Source organism: Neodiprion virginianus, chromosome 5 (genome assembly GCF_021901495.1).
Source record: "Neodiprion virginianus isolate iyNeoVirg1 chromosome 5, iyNeoVirg1.1, whole genome shotgun sequence".
In the NCBI taxonomy this organism is placed as follows: domain Eukaryota; kingdom Metazoa; phylum Arthropoda; class Insecta; order Hymenoptera; family Diprionidae; genus Neodiprion; species Neodiprion virginianus.
The window spans coordinates 9,061,587-9,083,912 of NC_060881.1; the positions used below are offsets into that span (position 1 = coordinate 9,061,587).

The following is a 22,326-nucleotide window of genomic DNA, read 5'->3' on the forward strand; positions in this document are numbered from 1 at the left end:
GGTTTCTATGACAAATGGATGAAGCTTTTCCTTGATATTCTCTCACGACACATCGTAAGGGTTCCGTGATAAATTGAGTCTTGATAGTCGGTGCTGGATCAACTCTCTACCAGCTCATCCGTAAAATTACTTGGAAACCATGCAAAAAGCTGCCGCAGGCTCATATGAGCAACTCGTTCGGTTCCCGGGATAACAACGCGTCACGTACTTCAACGTTTCACCGTGGATACGTATACGTAATACTTACTTTGCACACGTGCGCTGTACAAGTGAATCTTTGGAAGTGTCGGGTGACTGTATTTCACAAATGAAAATTATATGTATAGGAATGAATAATATAGACGAGTTTGAACATCAATTTATTCATCATGAATGTAAAATTCCGAGTATTTGATATACCGACGTTCATCCGACAAATTCCCATCAAGTTTCCTTGCGATATTCCAAGGAAAGGGCCAAGTTAGTAGTATAACAAGGAGAGTTCTACACGCAGATTCCTGTTACCGACACTTACCGTCATCCTCCCCAGACTCAAACCCTTTACGAAAAATCATCATTACTTTGCACGTTTGAGAATATCCGAAATTTAGTAAACCATCATAAACAAAACATACTTTTATTTTGAATAGCCAGCTTCTTGAAAAGTCATTCTAAAATTGCGCAATAATGATTTATTCCCTGATGTTTCGTTACGATAACATTACCAACTTCAGCCTAACTGATCCGCCCAGATTCCTCTTAGCTAAAAAAAAAATAGCGCCGCTGGTGCTTTTTCGCGGGGGATAAAAATTCGGTGAAAAGAATCACCGATGCGAGCATCATTGCTCTTCAGCAAAGACTAGAGGAGGGCATCGATCCGAATTACTCTCGTTGAGCGGATCGCGGGATGCACGCATCGCTTAAATTCGATTCTCCGGTTCCGCCACGACAGACCCCATCAACTTTAACCAAACTCAACCTCATCCCCTAAATCCCTTAGCATATAATCTTTCATGCTGTGTATTGAGTTCAATTTTTCGCTGCACAGTTTAGCGAGCAGCGTTGATTCGACTCCATTGATGCTCCGTTCGTTCCCCTTGCCGATTTTTTAAATTCTTCAAATTTTTACCACCAAATTTCCTGATCATCAAGTTCAAAACTCACATGCGGAAAATTGCTACGAAGAAACGACTTTAATGTGGACTATTATCTGCTGCATCTTTACCGAGATCGAAGCTGCACAACGTGCCATGTAAACGAAGATACCTTCTCGCCTTACTTGCTCATATATCACATAATAACAAACAAATAGACCGCAGGTTAATGCGTTAGGAGATGAGAACGAGACATCAGCGGGTACCGGTTATAACGTGATGATTCGGTCATAAAGTTTCGCATAAAAGGACACAACCCGTGGGCGATTTCTTAAACGATCTTCGAAAACTCCTTGATCTCTACCGCTCTCGATCAAGAACCCGTTGCTGTTCATGATCCGTTCACTCGCAGCGTCCAAGTATGTACCTTTCGCATTCATCTTGATTATCCGATACTACATAAGTTTAGTAAATATGGTACATACTTGTACTTATTTTACACATACGCGTGCTACCACGGGTGAGAAAGAGATAAAGTAGCAGAGAACAACAAAGACAGAGTCAAGTTCTCAAGTTTATAAAAACGCTAATCAATTCTTTATATTTTTCTCTTTCTTGTTTGTGTCAATTATTTCAGGAGAGTATTATAATATGTGACGGGTTAATCGACTCTCGGTGTTAAAGTTCTGCACCGAAAAAGAGTCCCGTAAACGGCATGTAATCTGACATGTAACGAACATCTGAGACAAGAAAACAATTCAGAAATATCATTCTAACCATTCGTCCTAACAATAAAAACAAAAAGCAAAACTACGTATAAATTATCTGAGATTTTTTCCACAACACAAAGAATCACTACATAAAAAGAAGTCGATTTTTATATTCTTAATTAACTTTAGCGCGAGAGGATTATTCGAAAAATTATATAACTTTTACATTTATTTAGTATTCTTTAGCAATATAAACAGTGTGAATCGGTTTGTAATTAAACGCCTGAGAATGTATACAACAAATAAAATCGCGTGTACGTTTCCCTATAAAACGAATTGCGTAAGTGTATCGTAAGAGTTGAACGCTACGGCGGCACGCATTAATTGAATTTAATTAAGTATGCATGAGTATGACGCAAAAATAAATTGGCACGATGAGAACTCGAACAACAATGCGTAACGGTTCCGAATGTCTGTGAACCTGCTTGCTTTATAATCTATTGCAGCCGATTGACTGCTACGAGTATATATATATCATAAAAATATTAGCTTGGATCGTTGCCGAGAAGAAAAGCTTTGTACATATTGAAGAATAATCAGTTTAGCTTGGATTATGTTTTAGGCTTGTAAATAGAACACGAAGATCACAAGTGTGCAAGGCAAAACGATGTTACAGAGAAAATAAAAATTTTCTACTTTTTCGAATCATCGAATTCTTTATAATCATTATAATAGAAACCATCAAAAGTTTAGTTGAAAAAATTTGCATAGATCTTGAGATCCAGAGCTGTAAAAATTGGCCGAAGTCGACTCCATTGAAATACGTACTTTTGGAGCAACCTTGTCGAAGAATCTAGCAACGGGTCCAGCTCTCCTAGAGATTTTCCGGGCCGATTTATCCTTGCCCCAAAAGATCGTTGACCAAGGGGATGGTGGCTCGGGGGCCGAAGGTGGCGGCAGAACGTAAAGCACCGAGCTTTTCTGCTTCAACAGAATCATCGCGCGGAACAAGAAGTAAAAAAAGAAGAAGAAGACGCGGATTTTCACCTAACAGCTGTTCATCATCGTCAACACTTGCTGCTGCATGTTTCACCGCGTTCGTAAAAACACTTGACGTTTCGAGAATAACAAACCTAGTTATAATGATAACAATAAGAATGATTGTGATCATTGCATGACGATAACGATCTTTGCTCGAGTAGTTGCTTCATGTCCGTCACATTATTTTTAACTTTTATCTTGCAAAGAGACAGTAAATCGGCTGCGAGAAATTCCGTGTTTTACATAAAAACGCCGGAGGCATCATTTTTACGAGAATTTAAATTTTGAATTCCTGAAATTTTGACAATGCAAATTTAGTCACAGTGTAACTATCTTTGATCAACAACCTTGATTTTGATACACTCGCGAGTCGAAATCATTCAAGAAAACACAATTTCACAAAATATTTTTGAATTAACTTATTCTGATTAACTGATAGTCCGATCTACATAAAAAAAATCTTCTCAGGAAACAATAGAAACATGAAATTTTCCGTTGATCAAGAGAAATAATATGCCCTTGTAATGCTTGAACGAAATAATTCCTGTCCGCATAATTTTCTTTATTCAAAGCTCAGAACAGAACGCACTTAAATATGATGTTGATAATTATTATAAAAATCATTTTTGAAAAATCTTCATAACGAAAATTGTGAAGTATTCCTTGTTGAAATTGATTATTATTAACGTTCGAAAAATAGTGAGATTCAAATTTTCGTGAACACATTTTTCTCATTCATAAATTGTTTCTCGTTCAAGAAGTATTGTGGTAAATTACTTTTGAAAAATAGGTCAATGCATCAGCTGTTATACTTGAAAATGAACGTTTATAATGCAATGCGTTTGAAAATTCAAGTGTAAAGCCCGTCGGATACGTCTAACAAAACGCACTGATTTCACAGTCACTAATATCACAAAAACTGCAGCACGTGAATAGGTAAGAATAAATAATCCAATCTCAATTCAGTTACACAAGGGATTGAATTAGAAAAACCAATTCCAGAAAGAGAGTATAACGAACATTAGCATTATTCTCCTCGGCTCTCTATCGATCAATATACGACACATCGAGGAAAAAAAGAAGTTTCAAGAACCCGAAACAAAAAAGGGCGAAAACGGACTCGATTCAAAATCGCCAGATTCCGAGGAGAATTAAAAAAAGATTCAAGAACCCGAAATACAAAGGCGCCAAAACAGACTCGATTCAAATTCTCCAAATTCCGAGGAGGAAAAGAAACAGATTCAAGAACCCGAAATACAAAGGCACGAAATCGGACTCGATTCAAAATCCCTAAATTCCGCGGATAAAAGGATAAAGATTCAAGAACCCGAAGGAAAAAGGCGCGAAAACAGACTCGATTCAAATTCTACAAATCCCGTTTCGCAGCTGTTTCCGCACTCGCGACGCGTCTTCCTTGACTGATTCGAGCTTTCGAGGAGTGACACCCTCAACATCCACCCACCAACGACCGTGGCGACCGACTGGAAGCTGTTTCTGGTGCCGCGTTGCTCTTCTTCGGTTTTTCTCGACGGCGCAGCGCAGGCGGCTCTGCTCGGTCAGACCGTGCAAATATATTTCTGCACTCTGCCGCTTCGGTCAACCCGCGCCGCTACATTTCGCACGATTCCGGGTGCCTGTGGCTTTATCAAAAAAATATATCGACGTTCGCGATGGCACCAGAATCAGGTTAAAACTAGAATGGTAATGTTTTTTTTTTTTTTTTTTTTTCATACCTATTCCGGTGACGGGGGATAAAAAAAAACGCCTCAATCTTGTAAATTCCATCTCTCGGATACGTCGTATCGTTGGGGGTCCTATAGGGTATCAGTTTCTTCGCTTTTTAACAAAGAATCACGTGGGCCAAAATAATTTTCGGTCAAGTTCCAATAGGATGATCAAAAATTTGTTACTAGTCGAGTTGAAAACATAAGCTGTTCTCTTGCGGTGGGAAATTTAAATTCGCGTGGGGTGTTTTTTCGCCCCCCTTTACCGCTCCAGGGTTAAATTGAAATTCGTAACTTTGATGTAACGATGTATTTTGTGGAAAAACCGTTGAATTTTCCGAACTACCTGAAATTCAGACGAAGTATCGTACGTGATTGATAAACATGTCGGCCGCGAAACTGGCAAAAAATGTATTTTGAAAAATATTGAATTTCCAGTTGATATTCTTCTTCCTAAATACGTATGAATTATGAATGGCGCAGATCTTGACCGAGTCTTTTTCTCTTGTTTACATTCAATGAAAATATGCTACGACGCTCGACGTTGACTTAACAATACCCAGCTGATAAATGAATCAAATGGACAAATAGCGTACTAAAATCGGTCATCAGCCACAGTGTGACGAGGCGACACGCGCCTGGACTTGGAACCTATACCTACATATATGCGCATAGAGAAGTTTTAAATGCATGCGAACAGCTGATAGCAATACAGAGAGAGAGGGGGAGGGAGAGAGAGAGTGAGAAAGAGAGAGTATAGTAGAGAGAGCTAGAGAATGAGAGATAGACGGAGGAAACGGAGTAAACTCTTGAGATATATCGCCATAAAAGGCAAACATTCGAACTCGTATCTGACAATGCGTAAAGAGATTGATATATCGCGGGTGTTTCATGTAGATAGAGAACCCTTGAGATATATTTTAACTCGTACGATGATTACAGTGATTGTCGAATGCAAAAGTAAAATCTTCCTGCAAGTAATTGATTTTGTAGTCAAAGGCTTGCACCGAGCACGCTTTGTTTGATTTCGAACAGTGGTAAATGAGAAAAAATTTCATCGCGGTGATTAATGCCAAAGTTGGTACAAAAGGGAGATAAAAAAAAAAACAGATGCGGCCCGCGGCTGCACCGAGCCACGGTTATCTCAACACTGGCGAACACCGGACCGCGTATCTCTCTGTCTACTATTGGCACAAAATGCAAAACTCACCGAACTCTGAGGCGAACTGGTAACGCTGGGAGAACGCTGCACGGTGACCAAAGCCATCCTATTTTGCCTCCAGAGTCACTGTCGATGCACGCTCTAACTAAACACTCGCGGGCCTAGAGCCGTATCTTCAAATCTTCACATAAACGTGCATATTTCTAAACGTCAGTCAGCATCACGCTCGCGGTCGCCATGTTCAATACACCTCTTTGCAGAATAATATCACAACTGCGCATGCGTCGGTTGTCGTTTGCGCGCGCAACTCGAATTCACTGCTGATCCGACTGATTTTACGACGCCGCAGATTTGCCAACCACGCGGTAGCTGCTCGATGATTTATTGCAATTTATTGCGTATCTCATGGAAATCAGCTTTTTTGATCATCCTAAAATACCAGTAACCGATACATAATTTACTGATGAATGTGTTTTCGATATTTTACAGACGGTATAGAAAACGTTACGAAAGTAAATTTTTCCATAAAATTTGAAAATTTCTGAATTCGCAGGCTTTATGATCAATGTTTTTGATTACTAAATTTCCGAGAACAATTTCATTCTATAAAAATCTTATCAGTCTACACATATTTACGCATTTACATAATTTTCCGGATTTTTGAAGTTAGTGCGTCGATTTGCATGAGAGATGAAATACGTCAATTTCCCACGCGATGTTTTAAGAATATAGAGTTGGCGCCACTGATAAATCTGCGGCAGTTGAACTTGTAAAAACGTTCAAGTCGTTCAAGTAACATTGTGGATGCTGTGGTGCGCCCTTGTCAACTAGACCTACGTCCAGTTTATATTTTGATCATTTTACAAGTAATTAAGTGCCTTGAAGTACGGAGATAAGCTGATGAAAATTGTCATCGTGAGATAAAGAATAATTTTTAACTTCGACGGCAGTAAATTGTTACCGGACTTTGCAAAAATGTCGTTAATTTTCACACCAACTAACCAGATCAGGTTAACGAACGTCGCAGTAGTGCGTATGAAAAAAGCAGGAAAGAGGTTCGAGATCGCCTGTTACAGGAACAAGGTTGTATCCTGGAGAACAAATCTGTGAGTTTTACAATTTGTCGACTGTAGCCATATTACGCAATTTTGTTGCACACCGATTGAGTGTTATTGCAAGTTCGCACGACATAACCTAGCTGTAGTATTTCATTTGTTGACTCGGATGAGCCTCGATTCTGACTTGATTAATTGTGGTACTCGTCAATATATATATATATATATTTATACTTTTGAGAGGCAAAATTGTACATTTATCAACCTGTTTACAATTCTACATGCATACATTATCACTGGTCACATTAGAATACTGGTTTATGCTAGCTGTGCATTGATTAAATTATTCTATTTTGGTACGCTTCTTAATCTTTTTATGGTCACCTCCAGTTCTTCGTTGCTACTACGCAAAGAGAAAAAAATTAGAGCTTAAGGCGTGAACGTTGTCACACCTCAATAGTGGGCTTTTCTCTTGGAATATTTTTCTGTGTTGTTTCCGTTCATTGCAAAAAAAACTACACCACGGATAAGCTCACTGCATATGAAATAGTCCCTAGAGTCATTTGGGCTAATATAGCATGTGCTGACATGCACTCTAATCGTGAAATTGGCCAAGGAATATTTTCAAGAGAACCTGTGAAATTTTTCCATAAGGTTCCTTGCGATTACCTTTCAGTTGTGGCATGGGAGGTGTGGCTTAAAACCCAATCGCAAAGAGCCTCATGAAAAAAATCTGTGGGTTCACTTGCAAATATCCTTTGAACAACTTCATTGTTTCAGCACAAGGCGGCATTGCTATGAGTCGAACTGATTCCTGAGATCTTTGCATATGCGTTGGTGCATTTACGGAAAGAAGTTGTGTCACACATTAAGCCCTCAAAGTTCTAGGCAATGGAGCAAGAGACACATGTGGTGTTCGAACGGCAAATAGTCCGCGTGTGAATTCCACGAATACTTTGCATCAAGCTCTAGTTTTTTCTCTCCGTGTACCTTCAGCTTGATTTTGCACTGTATTAAATTGTACAATTCAAATTGAAAACCAATTATATCTTTGATAATATTAATTATATTAAATTGAGAACATTTATCACAGAGAGAAGGACATAGATGAAGTATTGCAGACACATACCGTGTTTACAAACGTTTCCAAAGGTCAGGTGTCAAAGAGGGAAGATCTCTTGAAAGCGTTTGGTAAGGATGACCAGACAGAAATATGCAAGGAAATCCTTACTAAGGGAGAGCTACAGGTTTCTGACAAGGAAAGACAATCGGCTCTGGATTCAATGTTCAAGGATATAGCAACAACAGTATCCGATAAATGTGTCAACCCAGAAACTAAGCGCCCGTATCCAATATCGATGATTGAAAAAGCTATGAAAGATGTTCATTTTTCTGTAAAACCTAATCGCAACGCCAAACAGCAGGCTTTGGATGTCATTCCGCAATTGAAGGCTGTCATGCCCTTGGAAAGAGCACAAATGCGTTTGAGAGTTCTGATATCAGGTAAAGAAGCTCGCAAACTGAGAGAGAAGATTTCCAAACAAGCAACTAAGATTGAAAATGAAAGTTGGGAGGGAGGCAGTTTGAACTTAGTTTGCCTAATCGACCCAGGTCAATACAGAGAAATAGATGAAATGGTAAGATCAGAAACAAAAGGAACAGGTATACTGGAACTGATTAACTTAAAGGAAATCACTGAGGGAGATGAAATCCTGGAATGAATGGTTGCGAAGTGTAATCTGGAACGTTCCTACAAATATTAACAAACATGTAACGCACTGATCCACTAAAAATGCATTGTAAACAAATAGCTACCGTGATCTTTTGCATTTGAATAAAGAAATAAGATGAGATGAGTCAACATTTACTACTCTGGTTGGAAGGCAGCTACTGATAATTTGTCAAACGGTCCTGTAAATACAAATCACAGCATGATATTCTCACACAGCGATGCAGAATTTGTTTACAAAATAGTTGAAAACATCGTGCGACTTATGACAGAGAAAAGTATTTCGTTTTGTTAAGATATTTGAAATATATATTCGCAAATTTCTGCTCGTTGGTCAATGTTACCATATATTGTTTGTAATACATATTTGTAACTGTTTAACGATTAATAGTGTGAACTACTTACTCCCAGTAACTCGATTATTTATGTAGTATCACCTTGTACTGAATAAAATTACTTTTTTCCAATCTATTGTGCTTGTAAATCGAATAAAATAACCAAACAGACAGTGTCACGAATTCAAAATGAATAACTTAACGAGATTATAATCGGTACATACTATTTACAAGTTTATTTTTCAATACGTTATCTAATTATTACAGCAACGACTGTGCTGATATATTATCAACATTAATAACAATGATTTATAAAACATCTGTAAATCCTACATATCGTAGTGAAATCATATTTAGCATCAGATACATTAACTGTTACTTGATGGTTACTGTTGAGCTGCGTTTAAAAATTTGAAATAATCTTGGCACGAATGAAATGCATCAAACAATTTATACAATTCTGAATACTCTTAGAACTATCTTCGTGCGTGTATATTAATTCTAGTTCAACATTACTGTGTCATGTTAACAACGACTAATCGGAGATTGATATTTTTCATAGTTCAACAGTCTGGCTACTGAACCTGTTCCCATACCCGACACTTAAATCATCAGTACAATCTCAGAATTTTCATAATATTTTCCTAGTCATAGTGTACGATATTAACGTAAATGCTTCTGTGTATAAATACTGTGGTCAAATAATAATGGCAAATGACGAAAGGATCGTAGGAGAAAATTCTAATTCAAGATTTCATTAAATTAAAATCACGTGTGTGGGAACATGTTGAAAAAGTCACAAATACACTATTGCTTCTCTTCGCTGACTTCGGCGCGTGGTATATAAATGTTTTCAGTGCGTTCATCACACTTTGCCGCTATACGTGATATGGTCAAGAGAAAATCTGACAATCTGTTAAGGTAAACCTGAGCTTCGCCATCTAAAGCACCGTCCCTAACCAACAGTGCCACGCTCCTCTCTGCCCGCTTGCAGATTGTTCTTGCTACATGTAACGAAGCGCATGCTTTGCCACCACCCTGAAATGAAAATGAAAATTTAAAGCAACCTTCCATGCTTCAATAACCAAGAGACAGGTTTGTGTTCCTTACCGGTATTATATAATCTTCTGCTGGGGGCAATTGAGTCGCATACTCGACAATCCATTCCTCAAGATCTTTGGTATGCTTAGCGTCAAATGGCTTTGTTCTACCAGGACTTGACCGTGATATTGCATGATTCAGATCAAACAAAATCATTTGTACTCTCTTTAATTTGTCTACATAAGGATGCTGAACGTTACTGTCGCATGCAAACTCTCTTGCAAGTCTTAAACAGACAAAAAACGACAATTCAACAATCTGTTCAGTTATCGGAAACTATATGACTAGTTTCATTAGATTTAAAAATATCGTCATCTTATTTTCTGCGAACTACCTTGTCCGAATGTCTTTTTATCGTATACACTGAAAATTGGACTTGATAACATTACGATTACTATAAAAGGTTTTAACTACTTGCAAACAAGTGCAAAAGAATTCTTCAATTCTTGGACAGATTAGTATGCTTGAAAATAAAGTGATCTCATATTCAAATCCAAATGTGAATGCAAAGGGAAGATTTGTTGATAAAGATTAACATTCATCAACATACGAACCCAATGTATGAAGAAAGTTCATCAGTCGCCCCAAGTGCATTGAATATTTGGTCATCCTTAGGCTTTGTGTCATTTGTATCAATGAAACCATGACCAGTGTTACTATCTCTTGAGAATAGCGCTTCCTGGGATACACTCGACATAACTCTGGTGTTCTGGCTGCGACTTCTGCTGCTATATAATCACAAACTCGCGATAACATGGTAACGAAATCAAAGTAACACATCTTGATGTTCGGACAAGCGTTGTGTAAAAGCACAAGACGAATATGCATATACGGTAAGTACAAGCACAACGCTAACCCATTGTCATCGATGTACCACAATCAAGCTATTTTGCCATATTCAAACACCAAACAATTTTAAACATTGCTAATGTTTGCTTCTACGTTAAGAAACACTACTGTCGACCTAACCTAACACGTTTCAGTCGATAGGAGAAAAGTTAATTTGACAGAAAAAAGGTGACTGATTTTGAATTAGATAGTTCGGCAATTTTCGTGCGGATACTTCAATATCTCAGTATTATAAGACGAGACCAGAACCTGTCTCGACCTTTCAGTCATGAGTTCAAAATTAATGTTGCAATTAATTTGAGGTTATGACTCCTGATTAAGCTTACCAATTTCTAGAAGATGCCTGGACAGTTGCCTTGTATATAATGTTTGATCTTCGCAATGCGATTCTTATAGCATCCATTTCGTAAATTTTTTTCAAGTTCCTTGTACCGGTATATTGACTGCTCAACACGTCGATAAATGCCGGCGGCGTATTTTCATACTCTCAGTAACACCTGATCGCAATTTTGACTTTTCCAAAGTCTTTTTAAAGATGGCTGCTTCATAACTAGACAGCAGGGGTTCTCAACTGTGTTTTTGAACTCCCATAAAAAAAACACTTAGATTACGTAATCAAATATCTTGTCGCAAGCGCGCTCCAGTTTGTTCTAAAAGGGTAAAACATAATTTGGTATTTTAAGGTGCGTAATGACAGGGGAATGAACCATTTCGAAATAAGAATAATTCTTTCTGACAGATATTCATTTGTTTCGGAATTAGAAAGTAATTAATTAAATTGTTAAACGTCCTTCGATTTTGAATATATGAAATGCAAAGTTCGAAAGTTTCACTAGTTCAGATGTCTCTTTACTAAAAAGCTTCAAAAGCTTCAACATTCTTCTAAACTCACATGAATTATTTTTTCAAATTTTCGCACTGAACCATTCAAAACGCAATAGAGAGAGAGTTTTCAGATTGTTTATAACAACGAAAACAAATTTTATACGTGCCGACTTGAGGCTAACGTAATGATATCAGTAAAGTCTCTCATGGATTGAATTCTACAGTGATCGAAAAATCTATCCGTCAATTTACCCGTAATTTGCCATAAATACGATAAAGCACTTACAAAATCGTCATACAGCAAAACGGTTTAGTGAATCTGATGTTGAGGGATTCCAAAAAAAAACTAATTAATGCGACGTAAATTCAATGTAAAAACGGACTTGTTTCCATTGCTTTTCAATCCGGATTTTCAAGAATGTGATTGACCCATTCATCTTGACAATAAACGATTGATTGCATGCGGATATATCTCTTTGTACATCAAGTTCATTCATTTTGGAACAACATTGTTATCAGTTGTAAGTCTATACAGAAATTGTGAAGTTTTATTCAAATGTAAGTGTCTCAGTTTTTGTGAAAATTGTAAAACAAGGCAATACAGACCAAGTCCAATTTATACAGATAATATGTAAATTACATCAATAAATAAATAAATGATGATCTCATGAGAAAAGAACTAGAGCATCTGAGATACTAAATTGATACTACTGACCTACCGGTAGAAAAGTTATTTTGAGTCAACCCTGAAGGTCGAGTTAGCTATGTTCAGAATTTGAACTAACAGTGTCTATTTCTATTTGCTAGAGGTATAATCAACGTTCATTTGAAATAAAATTTTCAAACTTTAATAAGTAATCAATATTGTTATTACAATGAATGCAGAATATACAAGAAAACAAATGGTCAGAGAATTGGAGGAGAAGTTTATCCTGCATTGGAATTATCGTGGATTTACAAAACTGCCAGAAGTTGTAAAAAATTATGGAACACATATCCAAGAGATCTATTTAAAATGGAATCGGCTCTGCAGTCTGCCCTGTTGGATTGGTGAACTGTCAAACATCACCAACTTGTATCTCCATGGCAACCAGATAGAATCGTTACCAGATGAAATCGGAGAAATGACTCAACTTAACACCTTGGACTTGGGGCACAACAAACTGAAATCTTTACCTCGTCAAATAGGAAGGCTTGAAAACTTGCAAACTTTAATACTGAATAAAAACTTGCTGAGAATTCTCCCATACGGTGAGTCTTTATACAACTAAACATTCCTTTTTTTTTTAATCACCACACCAAATGAATGAACAATTACTGTGTACAATACACTATTCCAATGTCCACTAGAAATAAGCCAACTGAAAAATCTTGAGACATTGTCTGTGTGTGGGAACCAGTTGATAGCATTACCAGAATGGCTAGGTTCTCTTCCTTGTTTAGAAGAATTAATTGCGGATCGCAATGGCCTTACTGAGTTACCAAACAGACTGACGTTCGCTGCACGCCTTTCTACAATATCTGTTTGTTCCAACAGGTAGCGTATAATTATCTTTATACAAAGTCATCATAGGTAGAAAAGACCATATATGATTTTCATAATTTCCTAGTATGTATGTTGATTCGGAGCCGACTTCTTTCTTATTTCTGTTTCATAAATTATCAACTACAGTGTATGGAAAATCATTATCTAATTGCTTATAAGCATTTCTTGCCATCTACATTAATGCCCAATTTGTTTTGGAATAATCATTACATCCACTTCATTAAGTTATACAAGACTGAGGTGTCTACAGAAGTGTTTCACCTTGCGCAGGTTGCAGTACTTACCGCTGAATGGATTTCTGTCTGCCCCATACATACAGTTCGATTGTAACCCAATTATAAATTACCTTTCTGTGCCAGTCAGTTATCAGTTGAGCCGTCGCATTCAGTACTTTCGAGATGCCAGAGATATTCCAGCTTATAGGTAGATTCTGAAGACGTTACCATTACAGATACCATTGACAGATGGTAAATGCGACTATTTTTCAAACTTTGATTGCATTATACAGATGTTCTATTGGGCCTGTACGTGACGAAGACAATTGCGGTAAAGAATTTAAACTAAACATACATCTCAAGGTAGAGATGCCTGATGAGGCTGTCCAGAAGACCAGCATCATAAAACTACCTCGACAACTCGTAACTGTTCATGATATAACAGAAAACTACGTTCCGTCACTGTGGGAACTAGCACTACGACAAATTTACTGCACGAGGTGTTTATGCCATGATAATCTTGTGACAAAGTACATCGTTCTAGTAGCAAGTTTACTTTGAACATTTTAAAAGTTCACAGATTAGAAGCAAAGTATACGATATTTTAAGGCAAAGATGGATAAATAATTGAATTGACCACTACTCATTTCACGTCTCTAGGTTTAAACACACCTTGGAAGTTAATCATTCCACACAAGATGTAATAGTGAATCGAATCAAACAGAATCTCCAAAGCAAAAGCAAAAGTTCCGAAGTTATAGGATACATGCAAAATTTATTGAATAATGGGCCAGCAAGTATCTGCCTGAGCAACAATTGTCAGCAGCCAATTTTTACCGAAGCTTGGATCATTGTTAATTCTAATACATGGACCAATTTTCTACAATTGTCAGTTTTCTGCAGTAAAAAGTATGTAAAAATTATATCTCGCAATTGTAAATGTAATAACTGTACATGAATTTTTTTTCTGATCTTCTAGATGTCTCAGGGAGTTTACTGAATTAACTGATGTGCTCGCCACGAATCGGCCATGGTGTATTGTATGAAATAAATATAAATATTTTTACAAAATGATAGGCTGTTTGAATTGACTGTGTTGATTAATTAACAGATAACTGTGAAAATAGTAGAGATCATGAATCTCATTTCAAGCAATTTATTATATACAAGAGTTTTGGAGATGCAAATGGATTAAGGTTACAATTTAGGCCTAAAAACTATTGCGAAAATACTGGTAGCATTTTGGTTTACATGGGTAGAGTATACCAATTCTTTGACTGCTGATTAAACTAAGGAAGCCAATTAAAATTGACGATTCCTCAGATTGATAAATCACAGTTAACGTAAGTTAGCGTAGTTTTAGCCTACATCATACTAATTAAATGTATCACGACTGAGGCAATTGTACTATTACGCATTAACTAGTAATATTAACCATCTCAAATGGAGACTTGAAAAATTTCCTCCAGAAAAATAGGTACTACCTAGTTATAGCTGCGTAGAATTAAATGCCAGCCAAAGCAGTGAAATTGAAATTCATGCCTGACAGACTGGTTGGAATATATACATTAATCTTATCTCAGTCAGTTTCGAAGGCAAGTCTTATTTCAATGAAGTTATAATTATTGATCCAGCAAAGCTAAGCAATCAATAAATCGAGAGCTCGATCCCTGTCGATGTTACACTTTAACAACGCAGAAGACACTTGTTCTTCTGGGAATCCTAAGTCTCTTAATGTCTGCAAATTTTGATAGTAAAGCTTTGCTTTCTCTGGATCGTAATCCGTTAATACTAATACCTTCTCAGCATCATCGCCGAGCATTCCCAACTCTTCCAAAGATTGAACAGCCAAAAGGTACTCGACTACTTTCTTATTGTCCCGACCACCTAAGTCACGAATTGCTCGCGCTGCTCTTGACAAAGGAAATCCCATATCACTGAGGTGTTTAGCTAGTTTCTGATCATCCTCGGTGAGGTCTGATAATGGATTGGATAATGTAGAATGAGTTGACGGGGAGGAATTAGTAAACTTTGGGGAAGTCACATCTGCCTCACAGCTGGGGCTCTCAAGCTCTGGCCAAGGCTTCCAATTCTAAAGGAGGTACAAAAATCAATTTTGAATACTAATCAAAATGGTCAATTCATTCAAGTTACAATATCTATTGAAAAAAGAAAGTTTATGCCGGTTGTCATTCCAGCTTACTCTTAACATTTGCATTTAGATAGTACATATTTGACTGCCTATTAACATATTGAAAAAAGAATTAAAAATATGAACAGATTGAACTCAATTACCTCCATGATTGGCCGTGCCAATTCCCTCTGAAGTTCTTGCACTATAGTAGGAACACTAGGTTGATTTGAGGCATGTTTGTTGTTTTCAGTATTTTCATCAGCTTCGATGTTCGTATGTTCTTGTTTTCTTTCATTTTGATCAATAGTCAGTTCAGTGAGTATATTCTCCAGCTTGGTAGGGGGAACCCATTGAGATGTTGGCTGCAAAACCTAAAGCAGTAGTAAAATAATATTGATAAGTAATCAAGTGACCTCCAGAGCCAATTAGTGCAGCACACAAGATATTTTTCTTTGCAAACAAAATCCGACAGACATTGTGATTTATGACGAGTCGGAAAAATATTTATTTGTGTTATGCAAAGTGAATATCAATTTTCTAATAAATAATTTAACTTTGGGATTATGGATATCCATGTTGAATTATCAAATACATCATCAAGCTGTATGAGAAAATGTTGAATTACGTTTTATTATTATAAGCAATTAAACAATCATAGAAGAAACTAAAGACTAAAAGGTTCTTTTACACTGACCTGGGCGAGTTCCTCCATGTCATTTATTGTCTTTAATTCCATGTTGTCAAACGGACTGCTAGTATCGTTGTCAAAGTCTGCAAGATCCAGTCCGTTTGACATGTTTATATATTGCAGATCATTGGCTGATGGAGATAGAGGTTGCGGAGTGAGTATTGTTGTTTCGGGAGCAGGGGCTACCTTAACCGATGATTGCGTTACCGTTTCAGGGAGAGGTGGAGAAGGTGCTTCCTCATTTTTCTTTTTTTCATCGAGACGGGTGCGACGTGCAAGAGCCATGGTGTGTCTGGCCTTACGCCACTCTGTCATCTTGAATTATTGAATGTTTAATTAAGCCAGAGATCATCATACTACTAACTTGATGCTAAATTTTTAAACAATTGACATAATCGGTTTCTATATCGCCAAAGTTTTATATTAATTTCTTTTTGCTTTTGAGTATTATTACACTGGTGCTTACCTTTTCGATGACCACTCGTTCTAAACTGAAGTCATATACATAATTCGACACGTCTGGTAATTTATTATTGTAAGCCACTGGCAAGGCAATTTTTCGAGGCGGCTTATAGGCCTCTGCAATTTTCACATGAACACCATCCATGTAGGATGCGACAGAATCACATTGTGCTGAAACTGTTGGTCTCGCCATGGTTATCGACTGTTTGTAATCTTACGGTAAGATTATCACAAGCTCATCTTTCTCGTTATCCACTCTCTTAACACTTATGACGCGTAAAATCTACTCAATGATATCACATTTATCAGTATTTATTTTTTGTAAATCTAATCAATCCTTGGGATCCGAAAACGTATAACCTCACTGAAGAAACATTTATTATGCAAGGTCGATTTTCATAATTGCATTACTTTCGAGAACATATTATTGTCCATCAATGAACGCGGGCTGAAATTAATTTACGCATATTTGTACACTCGAATCAAAACTGTTTATAAGTCGGCTTGAATAAGCTTGCTCCCCCGAAACTTTCAGTTCTCTTTAAATTTGACAGTTCATCAGCTGATCGTAACCATTGTCCGAAAATTAACCGATGTTGAGTCACATGCAGTCACATGAACGGTGTTATTTCTAGGTATGGAAAGAGCGCCAAGGTGACAAGGGGATTGCTGATTAGAAAATGAAGGAGAGCATGGTTATTATCAAACTTATCAAGGAGCGTTATGACATTGTGGCCAGAAATGGCCCAGGAAGCTCTGTCCTTCGTTTGTTCATGTTCCGGTTCTTCTTACAATTAATTAAACCAGCGTAAAGTAGTGTTAAGAAGTGGCGCCACTGTTTCAACCATAGGACTCGTACATACTGAGATACCTACTATACCATGATATCCTTTGTGTACATACCTAGGGCATACAGCCGTGGAGGGAAGCATCGCACTGAAAAAGTGTCTCTGAGCCAGTGAGAGAGAAGAACATAGTAACACTACATGCTCTTTCTCTTTACGGCAGGACCGTGCGTATCGTAATTGAGTGCCCCTAGCATTGCGCTGATATAATCACAAACAGATAATAATATCAATGTTTAGCATATTTTGAAATGGAATAATCTAATGTATGATGTGGAACGGGTATTTTCGCCGAAAAGTCTGATGGACACATAAAACAGTGAAACGCAATGTACCTATGTTTCTACAATAAGCCAAAAATTTTTTATAAATTACTTGCACGAAGAAATGCAACCTTTTAACGGTATGATTCAGTAACAGAATGAAACTTCAACAGCAACGCTATAAGGTCGGATACGCTCTAAAGCCTGAGTACAACAAAGCCTAAGAGCCAGGCGCCGGGGACTTGTAGTACGAGCTTGAGTCGGCTAATCTGAGTCCGCAAAACAGAGAAAGGATGAAGTGTTACTACTTCTGTCTCTATGCAGTTTTCCACTTACACGAAAAGGTATACCAGCTTTCTCCATGTATGTATGATCTATGATGCGTATAAGCTCGATGACTTTACTCCAAGTCTTGCGCATATTGTGGCCAAAAGAGGGCTGCGGCGGGCAAGGATGACAACCACAATTTATCGCTTCATTCATTAGACCTTTTTATATATTTTGTATCGGGTTTTTCGATGTTTATAAAGTGATAGTGGGAAGTTTATACAGATAATCGTAATTCCATTGAGATATAGTTTAATGACAAGCGTGTAGTGAGTAGTACGCGAATCTCTGTCTTACAACGATATATATCATGGTAAGTTTGAAATTCGTAATTTCGTAACTGCCGTCTCATCTGTTTTATGATTTTCAAAATTTCAACGTAAATAGTAATTGTTTTTCTGAAGCACAAGAATGATAGGATATTACTGAAGAATCCTAGATCATCGGATCACGCATGAATATTATAATTTATCCATAAACACAAAGTTCTGAATAACACTTGACAGAACTGTGTTTGGTTAAACTATCCGTTGTTTGTGTTTGGTTAAACTATGTTATCTAGTCAAGCTTGCGATAACGTTAATGTAACAAATGCGTAGAAAAAAGTTGTCTACTTCAACCTTTGGAGGTACATGGATTGACAACATAAAAAATCATGAACATCATTTTACCAGTGGTATAATTGACTTATTAAAAAGATGCCCATGAATTTATGTTCATATTTAGTATTAACATTATGAACTTCAACTTCATTGTGTGGGTCAGGTTGAAATTCATTAGACTTCAATAGTATTGTCATTGTATTCTAGGATCAGCCGAAGATTGAACAGATTGTCGAACCCAAAGACCATTCGAAGAAGGATCAAACCTTCAGAATGGTTCACAGATATTGTAAGTAGGTAAATTTTAATTCACATTCAACTAAAAATGTGTATTTTTCCCCAATATTTATAATTCTAGATCTAGACATGTTGAATTAAAATGGACACTAAATACTCTTTCATGAAACAGGTACAGAAATCAGGATGAGATTCACGAAATGTATGCAAGATTATAATGCTTATGAGAACGTTGATGCAGCAGCGAAATATCTGAGATCGAAACCTTCCTTATTAGCAGCTATAATCGCTGTGACCTTTGCAGTCGGTCTTCCAGTACTCCTGTTTACTCTTTTCGCAATAACAACCATTATCTGTACATTTACAGGATTTATACTTATTGAAGGTAAGCGCGGATAAATTTACCTTGTTGACTTGTAATACAATCATTTCATTGACCTATTTACGAATATTTCTAGTCCTTTCGCTCCAAGTGATTAGCTACGTTTTATTAAATTATATTTTACTCACAGGGACAATATTGGCATTCGGAACTATTCTCTTATGTGGAGTGCTGCTGTCTATAATAACGTCAATACTGATGCTCGGAACATGCCTGGTACTAGCTTATTACATCTGCCTTCAAGTGTGTAGTGTGTTTAAAAAAGTTTGACAATTTTGTGGTTTGTAGCTTTTATAGTTTCTACATGATGTCAATAAGATATTATTTGGACAGAGCAGAAAAAGCGAAATTTACAGAGATCGATTGTTGCGACGGACCTTGAATCAAAAGTTAATAAATCATTTTTTAAGGACTGAACACTACTTCAGAAGTTTTATTCAGCTCGAATTAGGTATTTGAAAATAGTTTCCCATCTACTTTATTCGAGCATAAGATTTTACCCATATTGAGGAGTTACTTTTGAGTAAAATAGTACCCCTAAAAATACTTTTAAATATCCCTTCTTATTTACATATCATATCATTGATCTTGCGGCTCTAATCCCTCTGTATTATTGCTAGTGGGTCTAAATTACATTTGGAAATTGTACCTAACTTTCTATAAATATAGAAAAATTAATCTCGCTTTCACTATGAATATTTAGCTTTGTCCAAAAGCCCGCCGTGACAAATTGGCATCTTGTGCTCCACCTTGCTAATTATTTATGTGTGATGATGATTACATAGTTTTTATTATTACTATACTGTGCTTGGTTGGTTTTTAATCGCACAACAGTTTATTATTTTCGTTTACATAGTATATAAAGTAATATAACCAGATCTAAGAAACCTTACAAGTGAACTATAGCTCCAAGATATTAATTATCGATTTAATTCCTTTAATTTTACCCACCTGTTATCGTACTTATGTAATATATTGTTTGTCTTATTGTTTTACATTTTATAGTAATGTCTTAATAAACTACATACTGAACTATTTCCTGACATACAATCAAAATAATGTAAGTTATTTAATGTCTTTTTGGATATCAGATTGTTTTCTATTCAAGTGAATTGAAAAGTGATTTACCTAAACAACCTTTTACGAGGATAATCTGTACAAAAATCATGTTTATGAATTCAATTTCATACTATCACTTACTGTGATATTGTCTGTGACACACACATCCAAAGGTTAATTCAGTAATTTTAGATTAATTCCTGAACTTACTTATTCACTGCATTATTTTCTTTTTCTTCATCGTTATCAGAGGACTTTTTTTTCCACTGAAAGTTGTATTTCTTTCCATAGAAGGTCGCTCAGCTCATTACTCCCAATATCGTTGTGGAAAGAGAATGTGTGAATGTAGCTTTTGCCGTCTGTAACAACTGATGTTGGCTGAATGTAAGGAAAATAAACTACAAATCTATACATATCGGGAAACCAAAATTTTTGTCTGATGTGACCCACAAAAGCATTACTAATCTAACATATACTTTCTACTGCCACCGAACTTTTTCCCAGCTCTTAGTTCTCCGACAAATCATCTATAAAATACCTACCAATATTTTTTTGTCATAAACAAAGGATACGCCCCTTTCTTGTTTGGTCGAGTGCACCGTAGTCCCATCGAATCCTCGTAAATTTTTTGTATAGGTTGAATTTTTTTCTGGAACAGAATAAACCTACTGTAGAAGAACGTGTTTTTTAAATATGAATCAAGTGTCATATCATATATATTTTCAATAACAACAATCAATTATAAAATAAGAAGGAATATTTGAAAAGTTTACACTGATTTATAAATCCGTATACTTACTGTCCAAGGTCCAGGATGCACCGATCCTTCGTGCTAGGTTTGATTACCCTCATTTCATTGCATTTTCGTTCAAGGTTGTAATTATTTTTAATTATTTTATTCCTCTCAATTTCTAATTCTTTCTAAAAAAAAATAGTATATACTCAAACTTTGTGTGATAATCGCTAGGTCAATGATAGTGATGGGTAAATTTGTTCAACACCATTACAGTCTTTGAATGTACTCAAGTTTGTACTCACAAGTTTCTGATTCTCTATATTTAACTTGGTTGTTTTTTCTTCGAGAGCTTCCTTGTTGATATTAAGTTTGTCTTTTGCTTCAGAAAGCTGAAGATACAGATCGTCAATTCTGCGCTGATCCTCTATAAACAAAATAATAAAGTCAGCCACGGTAGTCTAATTTTCATCATTTCAACAAATATAAACAGAAAATCGGTGTGGAATACCACAGTTCATTAATTGATGCGGAAGTTGGGAATATTTATACAGACAGCCACCACTCTCAGATTAAAAAATCCTTACAAAGGATTCCACAAGGTTCAAATTGCAACAATACGTTTCTTACTGTTCAAATACTAACCAGTCAAACGCACATTATTTTCCGGAACGAAAAAATCAGTAGCTGACATATGCTGGGTGATCATCTTGCATATCGCCGTGCTGCTGGGACAAGGATGATTTTTTTTATGTTTTATAATATCATTCATATTTCTTGATGTTCGTAACCAAAGACTCAAGAATAAATTTGTTTCTCTCAGAATTGAGTCGTCCTTAAATTTTGGAGTGTCTGGAATAGTATTACTGTGATAGGTATACACCCGCAAGACAGATCAACTCATTTATAAACAAGCATGACGAATCGGTAATTTTCTCGACTTTCATTAACTCTTCATAACATTTGGATTGATCAAATTACAGAATAAACACAGTAATTGCAAAAACACCACTTGGAGGGCCGTTGATCAGTCATAATATTTTTAAACTGAAGTTTCTTCCATAGCTATGCAATATGTATGGTTTGGACTCCACTGGAATATAACGATTTCAATCTACTTTCATGCCATCTCACGGATCTTGGTAGAAGCTACAAATTATCTGTCAGAATTGGCTTTATTCCATGCAACGTCAAGGTCGCCGTTCTTCACTCTGTAAACAAACGAAATA

The 22,326-nt window shown here is 36.6% G+C and overlaps 7 protein-coding genes across 17 annotated transcripts in view; 3 read left to right on the top strand and 4 right to left on the bottom strand.

Moving 5' to 3' along the window:
- The window catches only part of LOC124305271 (protein phosphatase Slingshot homolog 2), a 183,024-nt gene extending 177,058 nt beyond the window's left edge, over positions 1-5,966 (bottom strand). For 2 of the 4 annotated variants that reach the window (XM_046764502.1, XM_046764501.1), the window contains exon 1: positions 5,759-5,966. In XM_046764502.1, the coding sequence (XP_046620458.1) occupies positions 5,759-5,815 (57 nt within the window). In that variant the 5' untranslated portion in view covers positions 5,816-5,966. Of the gene's footprint in view, positions 1-2,611; positions 3,107-5,758 lie in introns of those variants that run through there. The other 2 variants (XM_046764498.1, XM_046764499.1) reach the window with 2 other exon arrangements.
- Positions 5,967-6,478: 512 nt separating this feature from the next.
- Positions 6,479-8,961, top strand: LOC124305279 (ribosome maturation protein SBDS). The gene is made up of 2 exons (XM_046764522.1): positions 6,479-6,816; positions 7,859-8,961. The coding sequence occupies exons 1-2, from the start codon at positions 6,686-6,688 to the stop codon at positions 8,484-8,486; spliced, it is 759 nt and encodes a 252-aa protein (XP_046620478.1). The 5' UTR covers positions 6,479-6,685; the 3' UTR covers positions 8,487-8,961.
- On the bottom strand, positions 8,601-11,349 carry LOC124305280 (corrinoid adenosyltransferase-like). Of its 2 annotated transcripts, none has more exons than XM_046764525.1 (4): positions 11,106-11,349; positions 10,485-10,655; positions 9,940-10,156; positions 8,601-9,867 (listed from the first exon to the last, which is right to left on the bottom strand). In XM_046764525.1, exons 1-4 carry the CDS (start codon positions 11,180-11,182, stop codon positions 9,637-9,639), a joined length of 696 nt encoding a protein of 231 aa, XP_046620481.1. In that variant the 5' UTR covers positions 11,183-11,349; the 3' UTR covers positions 8,601-9,636. The 2 variants fall into 2 exon arrangements, with proteins under 2 accessions (XP_046620481.1, XP_046620480.1); XM_046764524.1 differs by having other exon boundaries at positions 10,485-10,658; positions 11,106-11,345.
- On the top strand, positions 10,700-14,824 carry LOC124305274 (disease resistance protein Pik-1-like). 5 transcript variants are annotated; one of them, XM_046764511.1, is made up of 7 exons: positions 10,700-10,763; positions 12,490-12,855; positions 12,955-13,141; positions 13,421-13,573; positions 13,659-13,865; positions 14,026-14,274; positions 14,345-14,824. In XM_046764511.1, exons 1-7 carry the CDS (start codon positions 10,715-10,717, stop codon positions 14,409-14,411), a joined length of 1,278 nt encoding a protein of 425 aa, XP_046620467.1. In that variant the 5' UTR covers positions 10,700-10,714; the 3' UTR covers positions 14,412-14,824. The 5 variants fall into 5 exon arrangements, with proteins under 5 accessions (XP_046620467.1, XP_046620470.1, XP_046620468.1 ...); XM_046764514.1 differs by lacking the exon at positions 10,700-10,763 and adding an exon at positions 10,880-10,947; XM_046764512.1 differs by lacking the exon at positions 10,700-10,763 and adding an exon at positions 11,362-11,462.
- LOC124305275 (uncharacterized) lies at positions 14,506-17,624 on the bottom strand. 2 transcript variants are annotated; one of them, XM_046764518.1, is made up of 5 exons: positions 17,553-17,624; positions 16,654-16,826; positions 16,194-16,502; positions 15,661-15,870; positions 14,506-15,457 (listed from the first exon to the last, which is right to left on the bottom strand). In XM_046764518.1, exons 2-5 carry the CDS (start codon positions 16,792-16,794, stop codon positions 15,005-15,007), a joined length of 1,113 nt encoding a protein of 370 aa, XP_046620474.1. In that variant the 5' UTR covers positions 16,795-16,826; positions 17,553-17,624; the 3' UTR covers positions 14,506-15,004. The 2 variants fall into 2 exon arrangements, with proteins under 2 accessions (XP_046620474.1, XP_046620473.1); XM_046764517.1 differs by lacking the exon at positions 17,553-17,624 and having other exon boundaries at positions 16,654-17,504.
- A 633-nt stretch (positions 17,625-18,257) lies between these two features.
- On the top strand, positions 18,258-22,211 carry LOC124305282 (uncharacterized). Of its 2 annotated transcripts, none has more exons than XM_046764528.1 (5): positions 18,258-18,397; positions 18,894-18,975; positions 19,096-19,308; positions 19,436-19,521; positions 22,163-22,211. In XM_046764528.1, the coding sequence occupies exons 1-5, from the start codon at positions 18,395-18,397 to the stop codon at positions 22,199-22,201; spliced, it is 423 nt and encodes a 140-aa protein (XP_046620484.1). In that variant the 5' UTR covers positions 18,258-18,394; the 3' UTR covers positions 22,202-22,211. The 2 variants fall into 2 exon arrangements, with proteins under 2 accessions (XP_046620484.1, XP_046620483.1); XM_046764527.1 differs by lacking the exon at positions 22,163-22,211 and adding an exon at positions 22,081-22,149.
- LOC124305281 (uncharacterized) lies at positions 20,118-22,163 on the bottom strand. Its single transcript, XM_046764526.1, has 5 exons — positions 21,743-22,163; positions 21,403-21,524; positions 21,164-21,285; positions 20,937-21,013; positions 20,118-20,732 (listed from the first exon to the last, which is right to left on the bottom strand). Exons 1-5 carry the CDS (start codon positions 21,867-21,869, stop codon positions 20,611-20,613), a joined length of 570 nt encoding a protein of 189 aa, XP_046620482.1. The 5' UTR covers positions 21,870-22,163; the 3' UTR covers positions 20,118-20,610.
- Positions 22,212-22,326: the final 115 nt, after the last annotated feature.

Bases quoted from the DNA above. Each gene is read 5' to 3' on its own strand.
- LOC124305280 (XM_046764524.1), bottom strand. From the start codon at position 11,182: ATGGATGCTATAAGAATCGCATTGCGAAGATCAAACATTATATACAAG. The intron at 10,659-11,105 runs GTAAGCTTAATC...GTGATTATATAG, and splicing joins CAGGCATCTTCTAGAAATTG to CAGCAGAAGTCGCAGCCAGA. The intron at 9,868-9,939 runs GTAAGGAACACA...TTTTCATTTCAG, and splicing joins CAGAAGATTATATAATACCG to GGTGGTGGCAAAGCATGCGC.
- LOC124305275 (XM_046764517.1), bottom strand. From the start codon at position 16,842: ATGGCGAGACCAACAGTTTCAGCACAATGTGATTCTGTCGCATCCTAC. The intron at 16,503-16,653 runs GTAAGCACCAGT...CAATAATTCAAG, and splicing joins AACGAGTGGTCATCGAAAAG to ATGACAGAGTGGCGTAAGGC. The intron at 15,871-16,193 runs GTCAGTGTAAAA...CTACTGCTTTAG, and splicing joins ACATGGAGGAACTCGCCCAG to GTTTTGCAGCCAACATCTCA.
- LOC124305282 (XM_046764527.1), top strand. The intron at 18,976-19,095 runs GTAAGTAGGTAA...TTCATGAAACAG, and splicing joins CAGAATGGTTCACAGATATT to GTACAGAAATCAGGATGAGA. The intron at 19,522-22,080 runs GTACTAGCTTAT...ATCAAATTACAG, and splicing joins TGATGCTCGGAACATGCCTG to AATAAACACAGTAATTGCAA.
- LOC124305274 (XM_046764511.1), top strand. From the start codon at position 10,715: ATGTTCGGACAAGCGTTGTGTAAAAGCACAAGACGAATATGCATATAC. The intron at 12,856-12,954 runs GTGAGTCTTTAT...AATGTCCACTAG, and splicing joins GCTGAGAATTCTCCCATACG to AAATAAGCCAACTGAAAAAT. The intron at 13,866-14,025 runs GTGTTTATGCCA...TCACGTCTCTAG, and splicing joins CGACAAATTTACTGCACGAG to GTTTAAACACACCTTGGAAG.
- LOC124305281 (XM_046764526.1), bottom strand. From the start codon at position 21,869: ATGAATGATATTATAAAACATAAAAAAAATCATCCTTGTCCCAGCAGC. The intron at 21,525-21,742 runs GTTAGTATTTGA...TTTTGTTTATAG, and splicing joins AAATAATGTGCGTTTGACTG to AGGATCAGCGCAGAATTGAC. The intron at 21,286-21,402 runs GTGAGTACAAAC...ATTTTTTTTTAG, and splicing joins ATATAGAGAATCAGAAACTT to AAAGAATTAGAAATTGAGAG.
- LOC124305279 (XM_046764522.1), top strand. From the start codon at position 6,686: ATGTCGTTAATTTTCACACCAACTAACCAGATCAGGTTAACGAACGTC. The intron at 6,817-7,858 runs GTGAGTTTTACA...CATTTATCACAG, and splicing joins GTATCCTGGAGAACAAATCT to AGAGAAGGACATAGATGAAG.